The 13,075-nt window shown below is 45.7% G+C and overlaps 1 protein-coding gene across 1 annotated transcript in view; it reads right to left on the minus strand.

Annotated features, from left to right (window-relative positions):
- Positions 1–2,435: 2,435 nt before the first annotated feature.
- Positions 2,436–13,075, minus strand: part of RAB11FIP5 (RAB11 family interacting protein 5) — a 73,952-nt gene continuing 63,312 nt past the window's right edge. Inside the window, exons 5-6 of the mRNA XM_060779517.2 lie at positions 5,833–6,019; positions 2,436–2,970 (exon numbers count right to left, since the gene is read on the minus strand). Coding sequence (XP_060635500.2) covers positions 2,767–2,970; positions 5,833–6,019 — 391 coding nt within the window. The 3' untranslated portion in view covers positions 2,436–2,766. The remainder of the gene's footprint in view (positions 2,971–5,832; positions 6,020–13,075) is intronic.

The raw sequence follows: 13,075 nt of genomic DNA on the forward strand, positions 1-13,075 counted from the left end.
AGTTGGAGTCCAAAACACCTGGAGGGCCCAAGTTGGCCCAGGCCTGTTATAAATTCTAGAAAAAGCCAACTGAGAATCCAAAGCCAACACAACGGCCAAATTCCTCGCTCACAGTGGATTTTGCCCCCATAAAGGGCTGAAGAACAACCCACCCACCCCCTACACATGCCAAAAACTACTCTTCTTCTTCCCTTTTCCATCTATGGGTTGCAAAAAGTGACCCTTTGCGGTTGGTGTTGGACAACTGACCATACTATGGAATCGATGGGAATTGCAACTCAACACTTCCTATGGGCTGCAGAAAGTGACCCTTTGCAGTTGGTGTTGGACAACTGACCATACTATGAGTCAATGGGAATTGCAACTCAACACTTCCTATATGGACTGCAGAAAGTGACCCTTTGCAGTTGGTGTTGGACAACAGACCATACTATGAGTCAATGGGAATTGCAACTCATCACTTCCTGTGGACTGCAGAAAGTGACCCTTTGCAGTTAGTGTTGGACAACTGACCATACTAACTATGAATCGATGGGAATTGCAACACAGCACCTCCTATGGACTGCAGAAAGTCACCCTTTGCAGTTGGTGTTGGACAACTGACCATACTAGCTATGAGTCGATTGAAATTGCAATTGACTCATAGTATGCAATTGACTCATAGTATGGACAACTGACCATACTATGAGTCAAAGGGAAATGCAACTCAGCACTTCCTACGGGTTGCAGATAGTGACCCTTTGCAGTTGGTGTTGGACAACTGACCATACTATGAGTCGATGGGAATTGCAACTCAGCACTTCCTACGGGTTGCGGAAAGTGACCCTTTGCAGTTGGTGTTGGACAACTGACCATACTATGAATCGATGGGAATTGCAACTCAGCACTTCCTACGGGATGCAGATAGTGACCCTTTGCAGTTGGTGTTGGACAACTGACCATACTATGAATCGATGGGAATTGCAACTCAACACTTCCTATGGGCTGCAGAAAGTGACCCTTTGCAGTTGGTGTTGGACAACTGACCATACTATGAGTCAATGGGAATTGCAACTCAACACTTCCTATATGGACTGCAGAAAGTGACCCTTTGCAGTTGGTGTTGGACAACAGACCATACTATGAGTCAATGGGAATTGCAACTCATCACTTCCTGTGGACTGCAGAAAGTGACCCTTTGCAGTTAGTGTTGGACAACTGACCATACTAACTATGAATCGATGGGAATTGCAACACAGCACCTCCTATGGACTGCAGAAAGTCACCCTTTGCAGTTGGTGTTGGACAACTGACCATACTAGCTATGAGTCGATTGAAATTGCAATTGACTCATAGTATGCAATTGACTCATAGTATGGACAACTGACCATACTATGAGTCAAAGGGAAATGCAACTCAGCACTTCCTACGGGTTGCAGATAGTGACCCTTTGCAGTTGGTGTTGGACAACTGACCATACTATGAGTCGATGGGAATTGCAACTCAGCACTTCCTACGGGTTGCGGAAAGTGACCCTTTGCAGTTGGTGTTGGACAACTGACCATACTATGAATCGATGGGAATTGCAACTCAGCACTTCCTACGGGATGCAGATAGTGACCCTTTGCAGTTGGTGTTGGACAACTGACCATACTATGAATCGATGGGAATTGCAACTCAACACTTCCTATGGGCTGCAGAAAGTGACCCTTTGCAGTTGGTGTTGGACAACTGACCATACTATGAGTCAATGGGAATTGCAACTCAACACTTCCTATATGGACTGCAGAAAGTGACCCTTTGCAGTTGATGTTGGACAACTGACCATACTAACTATGAATCGATGGGCATTACAACTCAGCACCTCCTATGGGTTGCAGAAAGTGACCCTTTGCAGTTGGTGTTGGACAACTGACCATTCTATGAATTGATGGGAAATGCAACTCCATACTTCCTATGGGTTGCAGAAAGTGACCCTTTGCAGTGGGTATTGGACAACTGACCATACTATGAGTCAATGGGATATGCATCTCAGCACCTCCTATGGGTTGAAGAAAGTGACCCTTTGCAGTTAGTGTTGGATAACTGACCATTCTATGAATTGATGGGAATTGCAACTCCGCACCTACTATGGGTTGCAGAAAGTGACCCTTTGCAGACAACTGACCATACTAACTAGGTGTTGGACAACTGACCATACAACTGACTTCACTGCCCTCCTTGGACTCTACATCCTCCCTCCGGGAAGCAGGAAGAAATGTCCTTCCATTGCTTCCAATCTAACGAGAGGGAAAAATAGAGTGGACGATGGGCTTCGGAGTCCCAAGGAGGATTCAGATGAAGGGCCAGAAAGATAAGGAAAGGTCCTTGACCAGCTGGAATACAAACATAATACTGACCATTGGGATAAGGCAGGCATGGGCACACTTTGGTCTTCCCTCCAGGTGTTTTGGACTACAACTCCCACAATTCCTAACAGCCTACCGGCTGTTAGGAATTGTGGGAGTTGCAGTCCAAAACACCTGGAGGGAAGGCCAAAGTGTGCCCATGCCTGGACTAAGGGGAAGGGGATGGAGGAAGTGACCGCAAGGGAAGAGGCTTGGCTTGACCTCAAAGGTGGACTACCGGACTCCGGCCGCGTGCAGTGCGACGTTGGCCCAACGCAGCCAATGCTCCGTCCCTCTTGCACGGAGGAGAGTGTCCAGCAGAGTGTCCAAGCGAGGAGTGGTGGGGAGAGAAGGGTCAAAGGGGAGGCGGGGGTCTGGTCAGAGGGTGGGGGCGCGGCGGCTACTTGGCGGGGTCTCTGAGGGAGATCTGGAGCAAAGTGGGGGACTGCTCCATGATGCGCACCAGCAGCCGGTCGATGTAGTTCTCCAGCTCCCGGACGTGCGCCTTCTCCTTGCGCAGCTCGGCCTCCCGCTTGCGCAGCAGATGCACCAGCTCCTCGTGCGTCAGGTGGTAGTACTGGGCCGCGGGGTCCGAGGAGGGGTCCTGGGAGGCAGAACAGAGAGGGAGAAAGGTAGGCGCATGGCATCGTAGAGTTGGAAGAGACCTCCAAAGGCCATCTAGTCTGACCCCCTTCTGCACAATCAAAGCACTCCCAACAGATGGCCATCTGGCCTCTCATTAAAAGCCTCCAAAGAAGGAAGGAAACTCCATTTAACTCCTAAGAAGTCTGTTTTTCTCTATAGAGTTGGAAGAGACCTCCAAAGGCCATCTAGTCTGACCCCGTTCTGCATTCATGCAAGAAAAGCACAATCAAAGCACCCCCAACAGATGGCCATCCAACTCTTGATGGCTATATGGCCTTTGGGTGCACCTCCCAACTCTTAGACAGTTTATATTTCTCTATAGAGTTAGAAGGGACACCCAAAGGCTATCTAGTCTGACCATTCATGCAGGAAAGGCACAATCAAAACAATCCTGACAGATGGCCATCTGAACACTGATTAAAGGCCTCCAAAGAAGGAAGAAGACTCCATTTAACTCCTATGCAGTCTATATTTCTCTTTAGAGTTGGGAGGGGCACCCAAAGGCTTATCTAGTCTGACCCCCTTCTGTATTCATGCAGGAATGGCACGATCAAAGCACCCCCGACAAATGGCCAGCCAAGAGATTTCATTGAATTCTTAGGCAATCTATATTTCTTTATAGAGTTGGGAGGGATACCCAAAGGCCATCTAGTCTGACTCTCTTCTGCATTCATGAAGGAAAGGCACCATCAAAGCATCCCTGGCAGATGGACATCTGGCCTCCCAATAAAAGCCTCCAAAGAAGGCCATCCAAGAGATTCCATTAAACTCCTAGGCAATCTATATTTCTCTATAGAGTTGGAATGGACACCCAAAGGCTATCTAGTCTGACCCTCTTCTGCATTCATGAAGGAAAGGCACCATCAAAGCACCCCCGGCAGATGGACATCTGGTCTCTCATTAAAAGCCTCCAAAGAAGGAAGGAGACTCCATTTAACTCCTAGGAAGATTATATTTCTCTATAGAATTGGAAGGGACACCCAAAGGCCATCTAGTCTGACCCCCTTTTGCATTCATGCAGGAAAAGCACCCCCAGCAGATGGACATCTGGCCTCTCATTAAAAGCCTCCAAAGAAGGAAGGAGACTCCATTAAACTCTTAGGCAGCCTATATTTCTCTATAGAGTTGGGAGGTGCACCCAAAGGCTATCTAGTCTGACCCCCTGCTGCATTCATGCAGGAAAAGCACTATCAAAGCACCCCCGACGGATGGCCATCCAAGAGATTCCATTAAACTCTCAGGCAGTTTATATTTCTCTATAGTGTTGAGAGGGTCACCCAAAGGCCATCTAGTCTGACCCCCTTCTGCATTCATGCAGGAAAAGCACCATCAAAGCACTCCCAACAGATGGCCATCTGGCCTCTCATTAAAAGCCTCCAAAGAAGGGAGGAGACGCCATTAAACTCCTAGACAGTCTATATTTATCTATAGAGTTGGAAGGGGAACCCAAAGGCCATCTAGTCTGACCCCATGCTGCAGTCATGCAGAAAAGGCACAATCAAAGCATTACCAACAGGTGGCCATCTGACCACAATCAAAGCACCTCCGACAGATGGCTATCTTGTTTCTGCTTAAAAGCCTCAAAAGAAGGAAGGAGACTCCATTTAACTCCTAGGAAGTCTATATTTCTCTATAGAGTTGGGAGGTGCACCCAAAGACCATCAACTCTGACCCCCTTCTGCATTCATGCAGGAAAGGCACAATCAAAGTACCCCCAACAGATGGCCGTCCAAGAGATTTCATTAAACTACAAGTCTATCTAGTCTGACCCTCTTCTGCATTCATGAAGGAAAGGCACAATCAAAACACTCCCGACAGATGGCCATCTGAACACTGATTAAAGGCCTCCAAAGAAGGAAGAGGACTCCATTTAACTCCTAAGAAGTCTATTTTTCTCTATAGAGTTGGAAGGGGCACCCATCTAGTCTGACCCCCTTCTGCATTCATGCAGGAAAAGCACAATCAAAACACTCTCAACAGATGGCCATCTGGCCTCTCATTAAAAGCCTCCAAAGAAGGAAGGAGACTTAGGCAGTCTATATTTCTCTATAGAGTTGGAAGAGACCTCCAAAAGCCATCTAGTCTGACCCCTTTCTGCATTCATGCAGGAAAAGTACCATCAAAGCACTCCCAACAGATGGCCATCTGGCCTCTCATTAAAAGCCTCCAAAAAAGGAAGGAGACTCCATTAAACTCCTAGGCAGTCTATATTTCTCTATAGAGCGGGGAGGGGCAACCAAAGGCCATCTAGTCTGACCCCCTTCTGCATTCATGCAGGAATGGCACAATCAAAGCACCCCCGACAGATGGCCTTCCATGAGATTCCATTAAACTCTTAGGCAGTCTATATTTCTCTATAGAGTTGGGAGGTACACCCAAAGGCCATCTAGTCTGACCCCCTTCTGCATTCATGCAGGAAAAGCACAATCAAAGCACCCCCGACAGATGGCCACTCAAGAGATTCCATTAAATTCCTAGGCAGTCTGTATTTCTCTATAGAGTTGGGAGGTGCACCCAAAGGCCATCCAGTCCAACTCCTTTCTGCCAGGGCTAAAATGCACAATCAAAGCACCCCCAACGGATGGCCATCTGTTTAAAAGCCTCCAAAGAAGGAAAGAGACGCCATTAAACTCCTAGGCAGTCTCCACGGTGTCCACACTGCCCTATAATCGAGTTCAATGTGGGTTTTATACAGCTGTGTGGATGGGACCTTAGCTGTCTATTCCTGCCTTGGGAAGGGGTGGACTAGATGGCCCCTGGGAGTCCCTTCTGGAATCACAGCCTTCACCCCACTTTTCCCACCCTTCTTCTCCTTCCTTACCTTTTCGGCTTCTGTTTTTCCCAGCTGCAAGACTGGAAGCACGGCCTCCTTTGAGCTGCTGGGATGGAGCTTCTCCCGGTCAGCGCTGCTGCTCCGGACAGGGTTCCCCTTGACCGCTGGCTGCAGCTTCTCCTCCTTGCTGACCACTGCTCCAGAGGTACTGCTGATGGGCTTCACTGGGTGAGGGCTGCAAAGAAGGAAAAGGCCGCACTGAATGAGACAACTGGAAGGGTCTCCCGAAAGACATCTAGTCCAACCCCTTCTCTCTGCCAGGCAGGAAGGCACAACCAAAGCCTTCCCGACAGATGGCTGTCCAGTATCAGGTGCGCCTGCCTTCTCATTGGAAGGTCAATTTAATTATTCATGAGATTTATCTCCCTCCTTTTTCCCAAAAGGGATTCCAGGTGACAGATTGGAGGTGAGATGGGTTAGAATATGGTGGTTTAAATGTACTGTATATACTCGAGTATAAGCCTAGTTTTCCAGTCCTTTTTTTAGGCTGAAAAAGTCTCCCCCGGCTTATACTCGAGTCAATGTTACTCATTATTTTATTTATTTATTATTATTATTATTATTATTATTATTATTATTATTAAACTTTATTTGTACCCCGCTAGCATCTCCCGAAGGACTCCATGCGGCTTACAAAGGCCAAGGCCTCAACACAACAACAACAGACAATAACAATACAATACAAAGCAAATTAAAAACATAAGCAATAGCAAAAACATTACACTATTACGCAATAAAACCAGGGCCAGGCCAATGATGGGTACAGGTTAAAAAGTGCTGGGTGTGAGCGGTGGTATGTTGGATTTCTGACCAAGTGCAATGTGCAGAGAGTCTTAACTCTGTATTGTCGAAGGCTTTCATGGCTGGAATCACTAGGTTCTTGTGGGTTTTTTCGGGCTATATGGCCATGTTCTAGAGGCATTTCTCCTGACATTTCGCCTGCATCTATGGCAGGCATCCTCAGAGGTTGTGAGGTCTGTTGGAATTAGGACAATGGGTTTATATATCTGTGGAATGGCTGGGGTGGGGCAAAGAGCTCTTCTCTGCTGGAACTAGGTGTGAATGTTTAGCTGATAACCTTCATTAGCATTTGAAGGCCTGCCTGAGCCTGGGAAAATCTCTTGCTGGGAGGTGTTAATCTGTGCCTGGTTGTTTCCTCTCTGCTGTTTTGTTGTTGTAATTTTAGAGTTTTTTAATACTGGTAGCCAGATTTTGTTCATTTTCATGGTCTCTTCCTTTCTGTTGAAATTGTCCACATGCTTGTGGATTTCAACGGCTTCTCTGTGTAGCCTGACATGGTGGTTGTTGGTGTGGTCCAGCATTTCTGTGTTCTCAAATAATATGCTGTGTCCAGGCTGGTTCATCAGGTGCTCTGCTATGGCTGACTTCTCTGGTTGGAGTATTAAAAAACCAGTATTAAAAAACTCTAAAATTATAACAGCTAAACAACAGAGAGGAAAAAACCAGGCACAGATTAACACCTCCCAGCAACAGATTTTCCCAGGCTCAGGCAGGCCTTCAAATGCTAATGAAGGTGATCAGCTAAACATTCACACCTAACTGCAGCAGACCAGAGTCCTTTGCCCCACCCCAGCCATTCCACAGATATATAAACCCATTTTTCCTACTTCCAACAGACCTCACTACCTCTGAGGATGCTTGCCATAGATGCAGGCGAAACGTCAGGAGAAATGCCTCTAGAACATGGCCATATAGCCCGAAAAAACCCACAAGAACCTTAACTCTATTTAATAAGGTGCTTCTGGGACGTAGGGCTGGGGGTTATCCTATTCTGGGAAGGTACATCGGAATAGCCAGGTCTTCAAATTCTTCCTAAAGACTGCCAACGTGGGTTCTAGTCTAATGTCTTTGTGGAGGGTGTTCCAAAGTCAGGGGGCAACCACAGAGAAGGCCCTGTCCCTTGTCCTCACCAAACGCGCCTGTGACGCAGGTGGGATCGCGAGCAGGGCTTCTCCGGATGAACAAAGGGAGCGCGTGGGTTCATAAACGGAGATGCGGTCACGCAGGTAGGCTGGTCCCAAACAGTTCAGGGCTTTGTAGGTAAGCACCTGCACCTTAAATTGGGTTCGGTAGGTAAACAGCAGCCAGTGGAGCTCCTTAAACAGGAGGGTTGACCTCTCTCTGTAAGGAGCCCCAGTTAACATCCTGGCCGCCGCCCGTTGAACCAGTTGGAATTTCCAAGCTGTTTTCAAGGGCAGCCCCACGTGGAGCACATTACAGTAGTCCAATCTAGAGGTGACCAAGGCCAAATCCACCTTTGTGAGGTACGGTCGCAGCTGGCACACGAGTCTTATTTTACTTTGTTGTTATTATTATTACATTTCTTATTTTATTATTGTTGTTATTATCACATTTATTATTTTACTCTATTTATTACTGTTATTGTTACATTTATTATTTTACTGTATTGTTATTATTACATTTATTATTTCACTCTATTATTTATTTATTTATTTGCAGCTTTTATATTCCGCCTTTTTCCTCACCCCACAGGGGACTCAGGGCGGAGTACAGTGTACACATATATGGCAAACATTCAATGCCAATTTTTGACATACAAACATCTACAGACATAGACAGAGGCTATTTAACTTTTTCTGGCCACCAGGGGAGCTGTTGCTTTCCTCGTCCATCTGCGACGCTGATGAAGCACTTCCGCATTCCCCGCATGCTTCCCCGCTGGAATGCTTTGCTGGAGTCTTCTTTATGGCCTCATAAATCAGTTAATTTAGCCTCCCCACAATTTAAGGTGGTACCTAATTTTCCTACTTGACAGATGCAACTGTCTTTCGGGTTGCAAAGGTCAACAACAGGCTACACACAATTGGTTGGAAATCCAATCCAACCCGGGCTGGCTTCGAACTCATGACCTTTTGGTCAGAGTGATCTTAATGCAGCTGACACTCAGCCAGCTGTGCCACAATCCCGTTTATTACTGTTATTATTACAATCCTTTTTTTAACTCTATTATTATTATTATTTTACTCTATTATTACTGTTATTATTACATTCCATTATTTTACTCTATTATTATTATTATTATTATTATTATTATTTTACTCTATTATTACTGTTATTATTACATTCCATTATTTTACTCTATTATTATTATTATTATTATTATTATTTTACTCTATTATTACTGTTATTATTACATTCCATTATTTTACTCTATTATTAGTAGTATTATTATTTTACTTTATTATTATTGGAGGACACGTAAGCCTATTTACATTGAAGAAGGTTAGAATAATGGTTTAATCAAAGTTGGACAGTGTTATCTTGAATTACAGTTTTATGTAAATATTCAAAAACATTTAACCTACTGATGCCTCAATTAATATAATTTTATTTATTTATTTACTTAATTTATATACCGCTTTTCTCAGCCCTTGGGCAACTTATTGGCATCTATTTTTATTTTGCATTTCCCACCCTTGGCTTATATTCGAGTCAATCCATTTCCCCAGTTTTTTGTAGTAAAATTAGGTGCCTCAGCTTATATTCGGGTCGGCTTATACTCGAGTATATACGGTAATTAAATATTTTAATACTTTAAACAGTGTGGTGCAGCAATGCATAGAGCTGTGCTTGATTCCTAGAGCGTAACGTTGGGAGCGTTCCGGTAACGTGTTTACATTCCACAGAAATCAGATTACCATGTGGTTTCAGCTTCCAGCGAGGTACAGCTAAGAGAACGGACGTATTTTATTCTGCTCCTGTAAATAGTGTAAATTGCAATAAAAGATAAGAGCCGCTCCAGGATTTGGAGATGACTGAGGGACCACTCTTCATTATTTGCTTTTGTGACTTTGAGCAGACACTCAGAGGTCAATAAACAAGATGGACACAATTTGGATGGATTTTCAATTGGTTGGATATAAGTTACCTTTGGAGAAATTAATTAAAATTAACTACATTCAGGCAGATCCCCACGTTACGAACAAGATAGATTGTGTAGGTTTGTTCTTAAGTAGTAGTAGTAGCAGTTGTTGTTGTTATTATTATTAGTATTATTATTATTATTATTATTATTATTATTAGAATCCTAGAGTTGGAAGAGACCTAGTGGGCCATCCAGTCCAACCCCATTCTGCCAAGAAGTGGGAAAATTGCATTCATCATCATCATCATTTAATTATTTATTAATTGCCCTCCATCCGAGAATGCTCCAGGCGATTTACAGCTAAATTGTAAAAGATAAAATACATACATACAAATCACCCCTGACAGATGGCCATCCAGCCTCTGTTTCAAAGCCTCCAAAGAAGGAGCCTCCACCACACTCCGGGGCAGAGAGTTCCACTGCTGAACGGCTCTCACAGTCAGGAAGTTCTTCCTCATGTTCAGATGGAATCTCCTCTCTTGTAGTTTGAAGCCATTGTTCCAATGCGTCCTAGTCTCCAGGGCACAGGGCTCCTCCCTGTGACTTCCTCTCACATATTTATAAATGGCTTTTATCATGTCTACTCTCAGCTTTCTCTTCTAAAGGCTAAACATGCCCAGCTCTTTAAGCTGCTCCTCATAGGACTTGTTCTCGATTATTTTAGTTGCCCTCCTCCGGACATATTCCAGCTTGTCAACATCTCCCTCCAACTGTGGTGCCCAGAATTGGACACAGTATTCCATTTAAATTACATTATTTCTTCTTCTTCTTCTTCCTCTTCTTCCTCCTCCTCCTCCTCCTCCTCCTCCTCCTCCTCCTCCTCCTCTTCTTCCTCTTCTTCTTCTTCCTCTTCTTCTTCCTCTTCCTCTTCTTCCTCTTCTTCTTCTTCCTCTTCTTCTTCTTCCTCTTCTTCTTCCTCTTATATTTACCTCTACTGAAGGAGAGTCCTTGGAAGAAGAGTAGATGATAGACCAGGCATGGGCCAACTTGGGCTGTCCAGGTGTTTTGGACTTCAATTCCCACAATTCCTAACAGCCTACCGGGAATTGAAGTCCAAAACACCTGGACAGCCCAAGTTGGCCCAGGCTTGGTCTAAGCATTAAATCAAACTGAATGTCTAGAAAACAGCAGGCGTTGGTATTGTCACAACAGCAAGTTTTGGAGTTCTGTGCAGCAAGGGCACCATCTGCTGGCAATTAAACACTGTGAACGAAAAGTGGGTCTGTCGTGGGATAGTTGGACAGACAGACAGAGAGTATCAGTCTAACGAATGTCCAGCAAGAAGAAGAAGCGGCAGCAAGGGCCACAACCTTTCTATGTGGTCAAGAGGGACCCCAAAGGCCATCTAGACCTTTCTTACTTAGGCGATCCCTCGTAATCCGAGGATGATGGTCCTCCAACGTCAGTGTCCTGGGGGTGGGTCTGTAGGTGGCTGTGGAGCACTCTTCTTGACCTGCATCTTCTCCCGAAGTGAGGGCATCGGTTTCCAGACGGAAGGTGGTCCCAGTTGGGGTTGGCTTGACGCGCCTTCCTCTTGGCACGTTTCTCCCTTTCACCCTCCATTCGCGCCTCTTCAAATTCTGCAGCACTGCTGGTCACAGCTGACCTCTAGCTGGAACGCTCAAGGGCCAGGGCTTCCCAGTTCTCAGTGTCTATGCCAGAGTTTTGAAGGTTGGCTTTGAGCCCATATTTCAATCTCTTTTCCTGTCCACCAACGTTCCATTTTCCGTTCTTGAGTTCGGAGTAGAGCAACTGCTTTGGGAGATGGTGGTTGGGCATCCGGATGACGTGGCCGGTCCATCGGAGTTGATGGCGGAGGAGCATCGCTTCAATGCTGGTGGTCTTTGCTTCTTCCAGCACGCTGACGTTTGTCCGCTTGTCTTCCCAAGAGATTTGCAGGATTTTCCGGAGGCCGCGCTGATGGAATCGTTCCAGGAGTTGCGTGTGACGTCTGTAGACAGTCCACGTCTCTCAGGCATAGAGCAGGGTTGGGAGGGCAATAGCTTTATAAACAAGCACCTTGGTCTCCCTATGGATGTCCCAGTCCTCAAACACTCTCTGCTTCATTCAGAAAAATGCTGCACTCGCAGAGCTCAGGCGGTGTTGTATTTTGGTGTCAATGTTGACTTTTGTGGAGGGAGCCAAGGGAGCGGAAATGGTCCACATTTTCTAATGTTACATCATTAAGCTGTATCTCTGGCATTGGAAAGGGATTGGCTGGTGACTGATGGAAGAGCACTTTGGTTTTCTCGATGTTCATTGACAGGCCGAGCTTCTCGTATGCTTCTGCGAAGGTGTTGAGAGTGGCTTGTAGATCTTCTTCTAAATGCGCACAGACGACGTTGTCATCAGCATACTGGAGTTCTATAACAGATGTTGTTGTGACCTTGCTTTTGGCTTTCAGTCTGCTGAGGTTAAATAGATAAAATAAATAGATGATTTCCACTCTGGTGGGAAGCTTCCCATCAACAAGGTGAAGTATCATAGCGATGAAGATGGAGAATAGAGTTGGGGCAATAACACATCATTCCTGTTTGACATCCGATTCCACCTTAAATGGGTCACTTTGGGAGCCATTGCTATCCAAGACTGTTGCCATCATGTCATCATGGAGGAGAATGTTCACAAATTTGTTTGGGCACCCAATTTTGTGGAGGATGGTCCAGAGAGCGCTGCGGTTCACTGTGTCGAATGCCTTTGCAAGGTCGATGAATGCCATGTACAGAGGTTGGTTTTGTTCCCTGCATTTTCCTTGGAGCTGTCGTGCAGTGAAGATCATGTCCACGGTTCCTCTGGAGGGGTGGAAGCCGTTCTGGGACACAACTCCCTTCTGACGACACAACCGTCGAAGCACAGAATCCTGGAGTTGGAAGAGATCCCAAGGGCCATCTAGTCCAGAAGATACAATATATGAACCCTCCCGACAGATGGCCATACAGCCTTTGCTTAAAGAGAAGGAGACTCCACTAGACTGTAAGCAGAAGGATTCTACGGTCAAATGCTTCAAACCACCCACAAGTTGGGTTGCTGTGTGGTTTTCGGGCTGTGTGGCTATGTTCCAGCAGCATTCAAAGTGCTGGCTTTGGCCTATAAAGCCCTGAACAGTTCTAGCTGTTGTGGCTGAGATGTTCTCTGATGATGAGGATGATGGGATTCAGATTCCTGGCTCTTTTTCTGTGCCTCAGATCTCTGGGTCTTTCTCTGAGGACACAGACAGTGCAGAGTCAGCGGTTCTCAGAAGAAAAGAATTTTAACAAAGGAGATAGCGAACAGGTGGGGAGGCATTTGCCTCCTTCCCACACTGATACTGAAAGTGCAGAAAGC

Source organism: Anolis sagrei, chromosome 5 (assembly GCF_037176765.1).
Source record: "Anolis sagrei isolate rAnoSag1 chromosome 5, rAnoSag1.mat, whole genome shotgun sequence".
In the NCBI taxonomy this organism is placed as follows: domain Eukaryota; kingdom Metazoa; phylum Chordata; class Lepidosauria; order Squamata; family Dactyloidae; genus Anolis; species Anolis sagrei.